The sequence below is a fragment of the Buceros rhinoceros genome, unplaced genomic scaffold (assembly GCF_000710305.1).
Source record: "Buceros rhinoceros silvestris isolate BGI_N320 unplaced genomic scaffold, ASM71030v1 scaffold12566, whole genome shotgun sequence".
In the NCBI taxonomy this organism is placed as follows: Eukaryota; Metazoa; Chordata; class Aves; order Bucerotiformes; family Bucerotidae; genus Buceros; species Buceros rhinoceros.
Window position 1 is genome coordinate 31,609 of NW_010418152.1, and position 17,127 is coordinate 48,735.

Sequence of the window (17,127 nt, forward strand, 5' to 3'; positions counted from 1 at the left end):
TACTGGAGAAAAGGAGGCTGAGGAGAGACCTTGCCACTCTCTCTCCTGTCAGCTACCTGACAGGACGTTGGAGCAAGGTGGGGGTCAGTCTCTTCTCCCCAGGAACAAGCAACAGGATGAGAGGAACCGGCCTCCAGTTGCACCAGGGAAGGTTGAGGTTGTCCCTGAGGAGCCGTTTCTGTCCCGTTGGGGTTGTGCAGGCGTGTCCCAGGCTGCCCAGGGCAGTGGTGGAGTCCCCATCCCTGGAGGGGTTTCCCAGCCGTGTGGAGGTGGCACTGAGGGACAAGGGGTCAGTGGGGACCTGCCAGCACTCAGTCTTAAAGATCTCTTCCAGCCAGAAGATGTGATGCTCAGTATGGGTTCACTGATGCTGAATTCAGGCTGCGTCTGTGGCACTGCGTTGTAACCTATCTACTGTAACACGTGCATTTTTATAGGCAACTTTCTTGTCATGCACCTTTGTGAAGTTGTCCTGTGACTTCGTGTTATCTTGGTTGCTTCTATTAAGCATCTATTTAGTTGCCACTGTTATTCTGAAAAACTTAACCTTTTCTTTATTTTTATTGTGCTGTATTAAGAAAAAAACCCCAAAACCTAATCTAACTTGTGCTTGTAGTATTTCAGAAATAAAGCGAATAATATGTGTTTGCTGAAGAGCAGCATTGTCATAATTATCGACTTTGTCAGGAAGATGTGTTTGAGTTCTGCAAGGTTTGCCCTCGCAGCATTTCTGGATTAAAAGCCATTTCTTAGTTCTTAAGTCTCTTTGAAATTGAGTTTCTCTCTGGCCACTTGGAACACTGTTGGAGCTCTTCCCTCTTTCACGAAGCTTCTCGTGCAAATGTAACTGGCATCCAGTTTACTCTTCGTTTTGAAAGCCTCAGCTTCCTGGATGGTTTTCAAGTCAAACTGGCACTTGGAAGCCAGACCTTTTTCACGGGGCTGTCGGTCTAATCTGGGATGATGTGATAACTGTCGATGAGCCCCTTTCATCTACGACCTTGGGTCCTTCCTGGTGCAGGTGATTGCTGCCTGGATTTCAGACTGAAGGGTCTGGTTGCTAACGCAGGTGAACGTCTTCCTGTTTTTTCAGATGTCGGGGTACTGCTGACGTGAGTGTTCTCTGTGGCTGAGCTGCAGAACTTGGTGCCTGTAGGTTATTCTGCTCCAATTTCTCAAGGGGTGCACCACAGCCTTTCCGGAGTGGTGAATGCTCAGATCTCAGAGGTGTTGTGATAGCTCCCTTCCTCTTGCTGAGTGTCATTCCAGCCTGGCGAGCTGCAGGCCCATCCCTGCAGTTAGGGTGACAGTGACGAAGCAGTGCACTCTGGAGGGAAGGTGGGATGTGGTGTCTCCAGTGTGTTGAAAGGATTTGTTTTCTGTTCTGAGCAGCAAAGCAGCGATGACTGTAGGCCATGGGCTCAGCCTGACAGGTAGTTGTAGAACCCCTCTTCAGAAAATGCTCAAGTGGGCAGAAGGTATTGTCATACTTAATAAACAGCGTCAGGGCTCTGGTTTATGCGGAAAGACCATCTCACATATAAAGGTTTTGCTGCTGGATGTGAAACCTTCCTTTTCGTGAAACTAGACAGAGCACATGGAAATAAAATAGAAATGCAAAAAAATCCTATGCTAAAGCACAAGTCATGTGGCTGAAATCGAAAAAATAATAACCGTTTCTCATGGATAGTTAGGAGGCAGTTCACGTGGTTACACCATGAAATACTGAAGCAGACCTGACTGAACTTGTGAGCAGTTATTTATTTCTGTCATAGCCTGTATTTCTGTAGCCATAGCGTTTTGAGCAGAGGCTATTTAAACTGAACAGGTTTGAGACAATTATTAATCCAGAAACAAAAATGCTGGCAGTATCACAGCACGTGCTGTATTGGCTCCATAAGTTCTTTCAAGGTCCTGGGTTGGCAGAGAGCAGCTGCTCTCTGAGCAGAGTTTAAAGACTGTGTGTGTTTGAAAACGCTGGGTGTCAGTGTGACCTGTTGCAGCTCCGCCGGGAATCCTCCCCGTGGTTTAAGTCTAGTTCAGGTAAGGACTGCTGAGAAAACCGGTAGCCTCAGGGACTCTGTGCCTCTCCTGGAGCAGCTGGCCTGTGCTCTTGTTCCGCCGTGCTGTTGGATTATTGTTGTAGCTGAGTGGACACACTTTAAGTTGGAGAGACTCCATCAAGCAACGGCAGAGGAACTCCTGGCAGAAACTCTTAGAGATTTCTGAAAGTCCAGTGTTGTTTCAGTCTCTTTTCTTGCCTGGCTCTTCTGTTTCTCCTAGAGACACGTAGTGAAAAAGATGAGGCGCTTCCTCTGTCATAGTTCTGTGGTTATTCACTGATCTCTGCCTAAACCACGTTCTCCACTTGCAGTTTGGTATCAAGGCTCAGAAAACATCACTGGCTTGAGGAGAGAATTTTTTGTGGAGCAAAATCATGGCTTCTCATGGAAGCAGCTTTTCTGAGCAGCACTTCGGTGTATGCATAGCAGAATAGTCACTGTTCTGCTGCAGCCTTCTGGCTTTCTGTCACAGGTCTGGATTAATCCAGTGACTGAATAGCAACATTTCGCTACTTGCAAAACAGGGTGTCCTGACTGGAAAGGCAAGATTTCCATAAAAATATTTGGGGTTGTCTGAACAGAAGTTTTCACGAACAAATTCACTGGAAGCTGCATGTTTAAAATGCAGTTGTTCCATCAAGAGAAAATATGCTGACTGAATAATTGCAGAAAAGTTCAGGGATCGACCAAAAAAAAAAAATTCCCAGCACCTGTGGATGGTAGGAAACCAGTTGTTTGTTCTTTACTTCAGCTGTTTGAAAGTCTAGGCTTAATCTTTCAGAATGTGGAGTTCAACTAGAGGAGCAATCTTGCATCTTTGTTCTCTAATAAACTGCTTCTAGTCCCAGAGGTCCTGCATACTGAGGTGTCTCTTTTCTGTCTTGAGTAGTGTAATAACAGATTATTAGTCTACATCCTTCAGAATTTCAAAGACTTTTGTTTTCAACCAAAAAATATTATTGGATCTTCTAGGCTGTATATCACAACTGAACTTCAGCCAGTTTTCTGTAAAGAGCAGTAACTGGATGGGAACGTATGCCAGGAGATCTCCATATATTCCAGGATTTAAAGAATTCACTGGTCGTTTTGGAAACCTGTACAAAAGTTAAAGCCAAATTTTTAGCAAGGACTTTATTTCCCATGTCAAAATGCTCAACATTTATTTTCATGAAGTAACCCTGTTCGTGCCTGAGTTGCTTCTTGTAAATGCCTGTTTCCTGCTGTTGAGGTATTTTGGTAGCTCTTCAATACTCGCTTAAGATTTTCCTTGAGTTTGTGACTACCAAAAATGTGTGATGTCTGACGAGAGCTGGTCAGAGGTAAAATGACCGTCTGTTTGTATATCCCATAATCACATTAACACTCTTCACCACAGCATCACATGGGCAGCCGAATCGTTTGGTACCTTGTCTGTGAATTCTTCTCTGAATTGCTGCTTTTGTGGATACTGTTCTACTGTTCATGGTTTTCATTCCGTTGAGATTATTTAATGTGACCATGCCTTGGTAATGAGGAAATTAGATATTTTGTATGACTGAAGTGCTTTATACAGGTAACTTAACTCCTGTGCTGATGTTAATGGTACCTAAATGAGATTGTTTGGAGGGTATTGACTTTCCTTAAATGTGGCCCAGATGACTGTTAAATCCCAGTAGAAAATTCCTACATCAAACCAGTGATGTCTTCCCTAAAGAAAACCCTTCCCCTCTTCTGCATGCTGTCCTTCCTAATGTGTATATTTAGTTGTTAATACATCAGTTTTCTTGATAGTTCCAAATGGAAACATAGCATGTAGTAATTTTCCGTTTGGTGATTTGACGTGATGGTAATGTGACACGCTCTTTCACAGGCACCCCCTTGTCGTGGGGAAGGAGCTTGCGTGCCCTTGTGAGGTTGAGAGCTGTGCTGGTGGTGGCATGTGCCTCCGGTGGGGTCTCCCAAGCCAGACAGGTCTCAGCTGAAGGGTCAGACAAAGTGTGTCCACGGGCAGGATGGGCTCACTAGCCTTCGGGCAGCCATCCTAGGAGAAGGACAACTCTGACTCCAAACCCGGGCAGATGGAGCTCGTTTAGCCCTGTAAGGCATCATTTCAGAGAAGGATACTCTAACCAAACCTATGACCTGAGGACTTCACTGTCACTGTCCAAGCTCGCTAGGCCCTGGCAGATGAACCTCAGGTGTAAAGGGTGGGTCCGGCTCCGCGCACGCTGCGCCTCACCTAAAAAATCCACCGCGCAGGCCTGAAGGGTTTACTCCATCAGCGCACTTGCAGTAAGTGTGGGAAAAACCCTTCCCAGATCTTCGTTTGCGAAGCCAAGCCATGATGATGATGATGAATGTGACACGATTTAGGACTACTTTTGATGGGTTCGTTTGGTTCTTAACCACATGACTTAGCAGCAGATCCATGCCTATTCAAGTCCAACTTGTCTAATTAAAATCTTTTATTTCAATAATTCAGTTGTTTTTTGTCTCTGCTTTCTCACCCCCAGCACCGATTTTATTGGCCTTGGTAGCAGGAGAAGCAGCGGGGATCATGGAAAATATTAGTGATGATGTCATCGTTGGACGGTGCCTTGCCATCCTCAAGGGCATATTCGGTAGCAGCGCGGTGCCACAGGTCAGTGCAGACAGCAGCTCTGGGTAACCTCTCTGCTTTTCACAATCCACAACAGTTCCCACTAGCCTGGCTGTGGTTTTGGGGTATGTACCACCTTCCGGTTGGTCAGGGGTTTGGGAGAGGAAGGGTTGTTTGTGGGTTTGGTTTTTGGGGCATTGGGGGTTTTGTTTGGGTTTTTTTGGAGGAGATAATTTTAGCCCTGGTAAGACTCTAGCTTTTCCAGGGTGTCAAATACTTCAGTTAATTTTCTACCTTTTACATTTCTGTGGTTACAGTAGAGCTGTCCATGACTAGTGACAGCACTGCTTAGATACTCCCTGCCATGTTCTGCACCTTCTCTAAAGCACAGTAAAGCTCTTGACCAGTGAACTCCACAAAGAAATTCGTTTGGCTGAAAAATAACTGCAGGAGAGGGAGGCCCAGTTCCCTGTGCAGTGGTTATTTAGACACAGTAAGTGTAAAGGGCATGGTTAGTGAAGGGAGAGTTCAGAAAGTACTTAAATATTACTCAAAAAAAGAAAAAAAGGGAAAATTGTGTTCTCAAGACATGGATTTGGAAAGTCTTGTCGCTGTTCAGCCTACAGTGTTGTGACTTGGTGTGGTCCTTGGTCTGTTCTAACAGGCAGTGTGGAAGCTGTCACAAATGGCATTGGTTGGAAATAAACAGTTCTCCTCCCGTGGGATTTAGAAACAGGAAAGTACTAGAGAAAATACCTGGTGTTTTCTCTGTACCAGTCTTCTCTGGGCATTTGGCCAGGGGTAAATTGAACCCTTTGGTATTTCCTGTGAGGAATAGATTGACTTCATTGTTGTTATCATACAATAGTTGTAGAGCTCTTTTTGAACCCAGCTTTATCATCCCCAGTATTTTACTGCTCTCTGTATGATGGACAGATCCTCGCGGCTGGCCGTAGGCACGGATTTTTAGTTAGAGTGGATCTGATGTTTTGGAAATGCTCAGTCAGTTGAGTCTTACATCTCAGGCTGGAGAGCACAAGAGAAGGAAACTCCAGGCTTGACTTTCAGATAATGCCGCAACTCCTTCTCTGAACTCTCAGAAGACCATTTCACTTCCTAATGAGATTTCTCTGAGAGGATCTCCGAGACTCTCTTGTCCACAGGTGCTGTAGAAATCATGTAGTGTGTGGAAATCACTGCAGAGTGAGCCAAGAGCCAAGTGTTGCACTGTGGCCGCTCTCTAGTAGGGTTTTCAAGTGATGAACACACACACTAGCAAACTGCAAAATCGGGAGAAACATCAAATTTAGAAAACTTGTTTGAACTTTTAAAATATTTTGGAGCATTAACCGATAGTCCCCTGTTATGGCATGTCTCCATATCTGGTCAGTCACTCAAAGGAGAAAGCAGTCCTCGGTTGTGATGAGCAAGATCGTGTTCAGGTTCGGGTGCTTATGTACTACAGGCACTTGACAGTGGAGAGATTTGCTGGCAGCTGTCTTCTGGACAGCCAGTTTCACCAGTCTGGATAGCGTTCACTCATCTCTTGTACTCGATGAACAACTATATGTGAAGTTGAGCTTGCTGTGCAAGTGCAGTTCCTGGTAACTGCTGAAAACAGGGAGGTAGAGAAGTTAAACCAAAGCAGCACTTGGCTGCAGCGAGAGCCATCCTCCTTGTTCCCATGCTGCTGCTTGTAACTCTGTTTTCTCCTGCTGGTTCATTTTTGATCTCCTGAAGATAGATATAACCACTTTTTCCTCCGCTGTTCTTCAGCACATGGAAACTTCTTCCACTGTGCTGTGCAGCTGACCTCTGCAAGCTTCACGTCCTCTGTAGAGCAGGATTCTGGTTTTGTACTACTTCCATCGCAGTACATGTTTTATCCTACTCCCTGTGCCCAGAGAATCCTAATTCCAGTGTTTCTTTCTCAGGATAAGAATAAAAGTTGGCTCGTACCCCTGTGTGGGTGTGTAGGCACAGGAACACCACAGTTGCTGTTTGGACTGGTGCAGTCTTGGTGTTCTGCTCTAGAGAACCAGCACTTTTGTGTTCTGCTCTGCAGTTGTGTCTGCATTGGCCAACCCTCCAAAACCACCTCAGTGAAGGGCAAGTTGTGTCTGGATTTATTCTCTGTTAGACTGCAATGCTTCATGTGATTACTGGAGAGAATTTAGTAACTTACGAAATGCCTCAAAGTTTTCTTTGTCAGACACACGTCTGATAATGTACAGTGCTGTCAACTGTTCTCCATCCAGCAAGGAGGGAAACGTGAGGTTCCTTTTTCCTCAGAAGCGTCAGAATACGAGAGCTGGCTCATCACTCAGTTTTGTATCTTTTGGATAAAAAAAATGCTGAAAACTGTGGTGATGAATTTTCTCAGTTAATTCCATGAAATACCTTCATGCCCAAGAGGAGGAGATGAGGTTCCAGTCTTGACCTTTGCATTTTTATGGGGTACGAGTCCTGTTCATACTCAGTGACACGTTTGAAGAGAGTCTGGGCTGTTTTAGGATTCACACCCATCGCTTTTCAATGCAATGTCTGCAAGGTTGTGAAGATGTTCCACTTTCTCGCTGTTATACCTTGGGTGATACTGGTTTGCATCCTGGTGATGCTGTCACTGTCACGTCTTCCAGTGGAATATCTTTCATCGTGACCATTACCTTGGCAAACCAGATGGCTTGGAGAAATCCCGGTGACGATGCAGGTGCCTTTCCTTTCATGCATCGTTTTGCCAGATGAGTTACAGACCTTATGCAGGGCTGTATTATAGCCAAATGAGAAGAGAGGTTCGGATGAGCTGTGGCTGAAAGCAGGTAGAGCAGTAGGAGGCGTGTTATCTGTTGATAATAGGAGAAGCAGCAGAGTAAGCAGTGTAGAGTGTAGCTGACCACATGACCTGAGCTGCAGTGCAGAAGCTACGTGCAGTAGGTTCTAGTAGTGTATGGGAGAGAATTAAGAACTCGTCTGTGGCGGCAATACCTTTACTTTGGTATGTGTTCTCATGGAATGTAACTTGGAGCTCCAGCATTAGCATTAGCGTAAGGACTTTGTGTCTTCCAGTCTTGGAACATACACCTTCTGTGTTTTGCACTAACCGTGGAACTTGCGCTGTGTCAGCAACTGAAGTTTCTCTCTTGTCTCAGCCTAAAGAGACTGTGGTGTCCCGCTGGCGTGCTGACCCATGGGCCCGGGGATCGTACTCCTATGTAGCAGCCGGCTCTTCTGGAAATGACTATGATCTGATGGCTCAGCCAATTACTCCAGGGCCAGCCATTCCAGGTGCTCCTCAGGTGAGAGATGACAATTCTTTTTGGAACGGTTTTTCTAAGTAATTTGCATTTCTGTTTAAACACAAGTTTAGGTAACTTGTATCTTCCAGTGAATGATTAGAACCTGTAAAATAATTCATTTTTGTATCTCTGAATTCTGCCTTCGGATTTGGTGTCATCGGTTTACTAGAAAAAGAGCATTTTTTATTCAGAAATCGGGTGATGTCTGAACATTATTATTATAGAGTTTTATATGTTTATATAGAGTTTTATTAAAACTCTATTATTATAGAGTTTTATATTATTATAGAGTTTTATATATTTAATGTCTGAACATTATTATTATAGAGTATTATAATGTACGATTATTGTGTTTCATACTCCGTGTTTACGTTGTCCATCACCATATTTAAGTGAGTTGTAATGATTTGAGAGTGAAGACCAGAGTGAGAAGAACAGGAATCAAAAGGTCTCTCCCAAAGTGGGAGCGAACACACTGAAGGCGTGCGTCGTCTCCAGTTCACTGTGAGAGAGTGCTGTTGTGGAAGCTGCAGCCGTTCGGACAGCCCGGGCGGGGGGGGGGGCAAAAGGTCTCTCCCAAAGTGGGAGCGAACACACTGAAGGCGTGCGTCGTCTCCAGTTCACTGTGAGAGAGTGCTGTTGTGGAAGCTGCAGCCGTTCGGACAGCCCGGGCGGAGGAGGGTGCATGGCTTCGCCTTTAGCTGGGTTCTTTTTCTAGTGATACAAGTCATTGATAAGCACAGCTGTGGATAAAATCATTCTGTGCGGAGTGTAATACATGAAAGTCTGTTTTGCTCCTATTTTACGCCACTGACAATAGTTGTTACCTGTCTCGCTTTAAACCAAGAGAAACTGCTAATTCAAGTGAATAGCTGAAGTTTTTGTTTGCCGGAGCTCATGTCCCAGGATCAGAAACCATCGTTCTTCCTAAACATGTTGAAAAGTTTGGCTGTGGACTTGTAGATACAACATAAAAATGCTTTTTGGGGGGGTTGTTGATCTCCACTGCTCCCCTGGTTTGGAAAGTATTGTTTTTCAAGTAGAGATTTATTATCTTTGTATCAAAGCAAAGACACTGGCAAATAATTGGAAAATATCTCCATGTTATGGTCGTTACAGGCGTTAAACCCTGCTGTGAGCTGAAGGGTGTGGATAAAGATTTCCATGGTAATTTGTAGGACAGGTTAAAATGTTTCTAATACAGACCATTTTGTGGGCACCAACTCCATGCTGGGGAGACTGCTGGGGTGTGATCGGAGGGCTTTTAGCGCACTCTTACAGAACGTGTTTGCTGCAGCATCTGAAAGAAAGCGATCGAGCCTTAACGGTGTTCTCTGTTCCCCCCAGCCCATTCCTCGCCTGTTTTTTGCGGGAGAGCACACAATCCGCAACTACCCTGCAACTGTTCACGGCGCTTTGCTGAGTGGACTGAGAGAAGCCGGTCGCATCGCAGACCAGTTTCTTGGGGCCATGTATACCTTGCCTCGCCAGCCTACGCCTGGGGTTCCCCCACAACAAGCTGCCAGCATGTAGGAAGAGTAGAAGGTACCAGAAGAGGAGCAACACGATCGCAGAGCTGCCGCTGGGGACTCCTTGGGGTGAAGATGTTCACGTGTTCTGTACCGGTGTCTGCTGAAGGGGCTCACCGTGAACTGCTGCCATCAGACCGGCCTTACCAGAACCTCCCTTGACCGTTGGCTCGTCTCTCTTTTCCTACACCTCTTGTAGCTGTTTGAAGAGTTGCTGTACACACAGTCCTTTACTACCAAGCCAGTCAGGGACTTCTTTGACTCTGCAGATACTTTTTGAAAGTCAAGCTTATAGCTGGAGGTTTTTTAGTGGTTTTTTTTCTACCTAGACCTATATTTACAATTTGGTAATTGCACAAGGCCTGTTAGAAGCTGGTTGCTACGAATAGTAGCTTAGTGTAGAATTTATGTAAACTTCTGTGTTGGGTTTTTTATTGTTTGTTTTGAATAATAATATTTTTTGACCAATTCTATTCTTATCTGGCATTTGAGAATTTGGTGCAACTGCTTCCCTTTTGGTAACAGCAAATCACCTCTCCAAAACAGTCCATTGGCTGCTACACCGTGTGCATCCTGTTCTAGAAAGAAAGCTGGTGGTACTAGGAGTGTGCCAGGCATACTGGTGTATTAAGTACTTTCAACAGAAAAAATCATCCCGATTGGATATTTGTAAGTGGAAAAACTAGGGGAAAATACTCCTATTTGTTTACACAGACACAGCATTGCCCAGGATGAGTTTGCAGAGATCAGGTCCCTCTGCTTCGCTGCAGGCAGGCACGCTGCGTACTGTTGATCTCGTTTCTGCTGGCTCGATGCGATGATGTGGCAGCTGTCCTCGGTAGGCTGCTGACAAACCACTTTGGTTTGGCCGCTTTGCCAAGTATTTTTCTTCTTAATTCAGCGTACAGAGCTTCTTTTTGTTGCACGGAGCAATCTTCTGTAAACATTTAGACCCTTTTTCCCTCTCTTCCTTTCCCCACTTAGCACTTAGACTTTTCTTATTTCTTCCAACTTTTCTCATCCTCCACTTTCTGCAGTTCATTTCTATCTCCTCTAGCCATGGCCTCTGCTCACCTTCTCTTTTCTGCTTTTCAGTTTTTCTGTTCTCGCTCTCTGACCCCATGTCTGTACCTGAGCAGTCTGTCCCAACTCCCTTCTGTTCTACTGGAGGACTGACACCTCCTCTCGTTCCGTGCTCAGCCCTCTACAAATCCATTGCCCACACCTCTTCCTGAGGAAGATACCCACCCGACATGACTGCAGCCCCTGCGTGTTCACAGCTTTGGCAACAGACTCTCCCATCTACTAGCATTGTTGCTTCTGCTGTTTTCTTGTCTCTCCTCCTTTGTAGCTGGAGAAGGTTCTTCCTCCTGGCTGTGCCTGTTATGTTCTGGCTGTTTCTCACTAGATGCTGAGGTCTGGGGTGGGAGGGGTCTCCATAGGCAGAGCTACTGACCAGCTGTGACAAAGGGGAGCGGGGTAGGGGTGGGGTTAATAGTCTGTGAGGGGACACAGCCTTGAGGTGTCAAGGACCAATCCGATTTGAGGTGGCTGGATTTGGTGCCCTGGGGACCCCTATCCTGAACCACTGTCCAAATTAGTGCTGCTTTCCCTGTGTCTCTAACTTTGAAAATGTTGTTGTTACTGGAGCCCTTTGTTGAAGGGCATCCACTCACCCTTGCTTTCCCTTCCAGGGGACGGGACAGACTTTGTGATGGTTGATCAGGAAACTGCCACTGAAGTGGGGCAGGAATTGGAAGTCCAGCATGGAGGAGGGGTGTCCAGGGGGTGACCTTGAGTAAACAGAGAGTAATTGGAGACTCAAGAGTCCCTGCCTTATGTTCAGCTAAGAGCCTGAAGTGTCAGAACCACTACCCAGACAGACCCTGTTCCAGGATAAGTGTGTCCACCAACAGCTGACCTAGTCTTGCCTGAAGATGGGAAAAGGATCTGGGATTGGGGTGCTGTGTTCCCTAACCAGACTTTCAGGTTCTGTGGGTCTCCAGACACGTGGGATGTTTTCCTGTTGGGATCAGTGGTGGTGCTGTCTCTCGCCATGAGGACTGTCATCCCACTTGCTCTAGCGAAGTGTCAAAAACTCAGAAAAGTACTTGTGGCCCACTGGAAAATAAAAGAGTCCTCAACAAAGCCAGACGGTGTCTTTTCCAGACAAATACCAACCTACTTCTGCATCAGCCTATAAATGTTATTTTCAGCTGCTTTGTTCTGCTTTATGTTTGTTCTGACTGAGACTTTGCCGCTTATTCAGCAGGCGAATTCTGTCAGAGAGCAGGCAGTAATTTGTGGAAGACATTCAAACGTAAATGAACTTCCTTCTGCATATTGCCATTGGTTTGGCTCGTCTTCCATGGGTGAAAGCATGGGTGGGTCTCATCTTTCACTTGATGACCACTGTCCTGCTTTCCCTTGTCAAAAAGACATCTGAAAGCCATGGTGACCACTGAAATAAGAAGGTGAAGATGAAGCCCTATCAGTTCCCGCCCTTTCTGAAGGTGTGCAGTGAGTTGGTGGGTGGGAGCCGATGGTGGTGATGGGCATGGGTAGAGGATTGGGACTGCCCGGAGGAGACAAGGAGGCCCTGTGACTTGATGTAGTTCATGGCTTTCAGAGCCTTCATGGGAAGATGAAGACGGTGATCTGTGGCCTGCTGCATCCTGCCTTCTCCATTATGTCTGGGGACTCTGGACCTGTTCCTCAGCCAGTCCCTGCTAACAGGCCCTGGGAGGTATTGGAGAGTGAACAGCTCAGTGTACTTTCAGCTCTAAGTTAAGTGGCGTGTGGAGCTCAGCGAAGAGGCAGGCAAGGCTGTGCAGCTGCACTCCTCAGAGCTGCTGTGCTGCAGCTCCTGCCCTGCACAGCCCAGCTTCTCGTGGTCAGTGGCACTGGCTGCACACTAAGAACAGGGGAGCAGTGGTGGGGTGAGGATCAAAAACTGCTCCCTTTGTTTGGGTTGTGTCCTGTGAAATTGCCGGGATGGAGCGGGGAGCTTGGGAGGAAGCACTGTCAGCCCAAGGCCAGCTGGCGTTTGCAGACCCAGAAGAGGTGGCCTGAGCACAGAGCAAGGAGTCAGCTTGAGTGTCGGTGTTCAACTCTGCCAGGCCACGTGGTGAAACTTCCAGTGTTTGTCCGGGAGCAGGATAGGCTCTCACACTGCAGCACTACCTGTCTGCGATAGTCCTTGAGCAGGTGCCCTCCCACCAGTTAGCAGCTCTTGTTCCACTGCTTCGGTCATCCCAGGAGTGCCTTCTGCTGTGCCTCAGATGGTGGCTCCGAGTCCAGACTGTCAGTGTATGTGTTCAGGAGCATATTGTTCCTGATCCCTGTGCCAGGGTTTGCTAGGTGGACCTTTGGTCTGACGCACAGCAGCTGGTCCTATGTAAGTGCTACCTCTGTGACCAGCTGAGGAGGAGATGGCATTGTTTCTAGATGGGTCACCAGGCCCTCTTCATCTCAGCATCCCTTCCTCAGCAGCCGTTCTTCTCCTGGCTGCTGTTTACTTGCCCTCCCTTCCCTGTGGGGATTGCTCCATATGTTGCAGCACATCAGGGATGACCGTTATCTGCGGCTGGTGGGTGCAGTCACAAAGCCTTGTGGTCAGCCCTGGTTGCACCCTCTGCAGTGGCCCTCTCCACCTATTCTCAGGGACCTGCCACTTCTCGCGCTGCTCCGCAGGTAGGTGAATTGCATTTGTGATGACAAAAATCTGATGGGTGCCCATTTTGGAAAGAAAAATGTTCTTCCTGAGCTGGACCTCCCTTTCTGTTCTGAAGTTGAAGCACCACGGTAATCTGCCATGGGGTCCTGGGGGATGCACCCTCTGGTCAGGCTGTGGCTTTGGATGGGGTGACTGCAGGAGGATCAGTGTTTCTCAGCTCTCCAGATCCTGTGGTTTTGTTGGATGCTAGCACGTACACTGCAATAAAGCACTGTTGGCTCAGGGTCTGTGTTCAGTCTGAGGAGGGAGTTGAGGCTATTTCCTGTGGTCTGGCCTGAGGTGGGTTCTTCCTTTTTCATTATCTTAATAATTGACTGGATCGGAAACCCAGAGCAGTGACTTCACTGGGGTGCTTCAGTTTCTGTTTTCATTATGAATCCTTTCACAGATCACAGAACCATCTGGTTGGAAGAGACCCTTAAGCTCATGGAGCCCCACTGCTCCCCCTGCACTGCCAGGGTCCCTAACCCATGTCCATCAACTTCCTGATACCCAACCTAGATCTCGCTTGGAGCAACTGGAGGCTGGTCCCTCTCATCCTGTTGCTTGTTCCGGGGGAGAAGAGACCAACCCCCACCTCCCTACAACCTCCTTTAATCCCATGAGGTCTCTCGCTGTATTTCTAAAAAAGCTCTGAAGAGGGTTCTGTGGTCAACAAGGTGCTTTTCTTCGAGTTCGTTGTAGTTTGTGAGCCGTGAAGGGGCTCTGTGAAGTGACAGAATCTATTTCAATACTACTTTAAAAAGGTGTAGGTAATTCCACGGGTAACTGCTCCCAAAGAAGATACTTAGATGCTGTGGGCCTGTTTGTTTTCACATTTGCTGCTTTTCCTAATGATTTTTCACTGTTTCCAATGTATCTAATTTCCGAAGGTGCCATTTTTTGGAAGGAATATTGTAAGTTAGAGGAAATGCTTGCGCTGACAGTCTGCCCCAAAGCACACAGGTACCGCAGAACTGTTGGCGTGTTTCCAGACCTTGTACTCTGGGTGTTACCACCATCGGTTGGATAAATAGCCCCCAAACACACAAGACGTCACATTCAGAAGGTCAGTGGAGAGTGAAAACATCCCTTGAGTTACCTGTGTGTACCCGGCATGGACCGTGTCCCCTCCAAAGAGCAAACTGTCCAAAAATGAGGTTTTCCCAGCTTTGCTGATTGGAAAAAGCTGTTCCTTCTCTACAGAGTCTGTTGGCTTGGACTAGCAAAGCTCCTGCAGGGCCTGTGGAAGGCCCATCACTTCCAGGCGCTACTGGGCACCAAGTCACTGCGGCGGTTGGAAGTCCCCTGGAAAACATCAATGGCAAAGGCTGAGAAATGCAATAAAATACCCGGTGCAAATATCCCCTGCCCATCACTTCCAGGCGCTACTGGGCACCAAGTCACTGCGGCGGTTGGAAGTCCCCTGGAAAACATCAATGGCAAAGGCTGAGAAATGCAATAAAATACCCGGTGCAAATATCCCTGTCAGGGACACAGCCCCGGTTTCACGGCCCTGCGCTTCTGCGTGTGCCGCATCACCACGTTCTCACGTGAGCACAGAGATGGCAGCAGAGCAGCTGACCAGACTGGCTGTGACACGCGGTTCCTCCCTGATCCTTACCTGGCAGGGGAGACACCGTGATCAGGCAGGTGGTTTTCCCAGGGCAAGGCTCATCGCCCGCGCTCCGGTGGGCTGACCCCTGCGATTTCCCCCAGTGGGGAAACTCAACCACACAATTTGTGGTAGTGGGGGAACTTCATTTACTTTCCTGGAGAAGAGGAGGTTGAGGGGAGACCTCATCACTCTCTACACCTCCCTGACAGGAGGTTGGAGCGAGGTGGGGGTCGGTCTCATCTCCCATGTGACAAGTGACAGGACAAGAGGGAATGATCTCAGGTTGTGCCAGGGGAGATCTAGGTTGGGTATCAGAAAGCACTTCTTTGCAGAGAGGGTTGTTAAGCACCGAAACAGGCTGCCCAGGGAGGGGGGGGAGTCCCTGGCCCTGGAGGGGTTTAGCAGACATGTGGAGGTGGTGCTGAGGGCCATGGTTTAGGGACCCTGGCAGTGCAGGGGGAACAGTTGGGCTCGATGATCTTAAAGGTCTCTTCCAACCAGACGATTCTGTGATTCCCCAAAGCTGGTGGTGATGTGGTACTGGGAGCTTTTCAGTCGTGTGAAGTGTGACCGTGCTTCAAGGGAACAGGAAGCAGACGCGTTGTCACGGTAGCTGTAGGTTCAGCCTTTGTCTTGGCGATGAGTCGGTAAGGAGGGCCGATCTCTAGCTGGCCTTGCTCCCGTTACCCTGGTGCTGGGCCTGTTGCTCTGATGTGCTCGGCCACATCATCTAACACAACAGTGGGGTGGCTTGGATGTTCACGAGCATCCAGAAGTGCTACTGAGCTGAAGAAGTCACTTGTCCTGCTCACACTGTACCAAAGATGGAGAGATGGCTCAGCGGCACAGGGAAGTGCGAACTGCAGACCCCTGCCCAAAAAAAGATGTGCACAGACATCGCATGGAGGATTTTCCAGAATGAATTGCAATAATGTTTAAAATACCTGCTCAGGTGGGGTTTATCTCACCCAACCTTACACTTGTCCTGGGCACAGACTCCCTCCAGCTGCCCTTCTCCAGCTCAGTATCCTCCAGCTTCTTCCAGGAGATGGCCAGCGGCTTTTGGTTCCATCACAATCGACACTGGCTGACTGAGGGTGGCTCATTTCCCCCTGTAAGAAGCCACTCTCAGCAAAGCCAAGTCCAGGTCATCCAGTGTAAGTGGAGAGTGTGGATGCACCATCTGTGCCTTAAACGCAGCCTGGTTGTGTGAGACCTGCCTTGGTACGGACAAAACCATCGCCGACAAGGTAGTCGGGCTCAGCGCTACCCAGTGCTGCAGACTGGAGCGGCCTCAGCACTTCACCAGCGGGCAGCAGCAGCAGCAGACCCCGTGTGGGGGCTCAGTCAGAGCCAAAACCACCACATCACAAACAGGTAAAAAGAAGAGTTTTTATTGGTTATATACTGTAGAGCTGACAGGGTTCGAGTCAGGAGAGACATGCAGATAAAGTGTGTGTTTACATTTGGCATGCAGACTAAGAGCACTGTGTAACGGGGAGGAGTGAGCACCATCTGGATCTGCTGCATGGGCAGCCTGCGGAGGGAAGAGCTGCCTTCCCTCTGCTGAGCATGCTGAGACAGGGAGAGAGAGTGTTGAGAGGGGAAACAGTGCTGGTAGCTCTATCGGACACAAAGTTTGTTTAGGGAAATAGGCAATACTGTAACCCTGGAAAATTTGCTTAACTTGGATGACTCTGTGATTATGAAAAGATTTCTTGCATTATTTGTCTTCTAAGCTGCCCCAGCCCAAATACATGTCTGCAAATACAAAAAAATAGATTTATTCTCTTAAAAATACATTCCACACAGCCCGGAGTGCTGCTTCTCCCCAGCAGGAGCCCGCACTGCCTGCTGGGCAGCTGAGGAAGCTGGTCCTTTGGGTCCTTCGGTTACTGACCGTCAGAGGCATCTGCAAACAATGGCTTCACGGTTCCTCACAGACAGAGCAGCCCACTGGAGGCTGGCCGTGGAGAGGGCCTCAGCCGCTCCAGTGATGTGCAAGGGTGGCAGAGATGAGGTCTAGTATTCTAGAGACGACACTAATGTGACTATTGCTTTGATCTGCAGCTAGGAAATTGCTTATGTCAAGTGTCTCTTGAAGCACCAAGGTGCCCCACCCTGCCCTGTGCTTGCCACCTTTTCCCTTCGCCGGAGGAGCTGGCCGCAGGAGGGCTGTGGGTCTCCCCTCACTGGCCACGGAGCTGCAGTGTGGCAATCACGGCACTGGCGGTGGCACTGCAAAGCGTCCACCCCTCCATGCTGCCCCAGCAGTGGAGAGGGGGGGCGTGCTGCAGTGGCGGGGTTGGGCAGCAACGAAGACACCGC

At 48.0% G+C, this 17,127-nt stretch overlaps 1 protein-coding gene across 1 annotated transcript in view; it reads left to right on the forward strand.

Annotated features, from left to right (window-relative positions):
- Positions 1-9,470, forward strand: part of KDM1A (lysine (K)-specific demethylase 1A) — a 40,109-nt gene extending 30,639 nt beyond the window's left edge. The window contains exons 17-19 of the mRNA XM_010138424.1: positions 4,556-4,683; positions 7,791-7,937; positions 9,285-9,470. Of these exons, the coding sequence (XP_010136726.1) occupies positions 4,556-4,683; positions 7,791-7,937; positions 9,285-9,470 (461 nt within the window). The remainder of the gene's footprint in view (positions 1-4,555; positions 4,684-7,790; positions 7,938-9,284) is intronic.
- Positions 9,471-17,127: the final 7,657 nt, after the last annotated feature.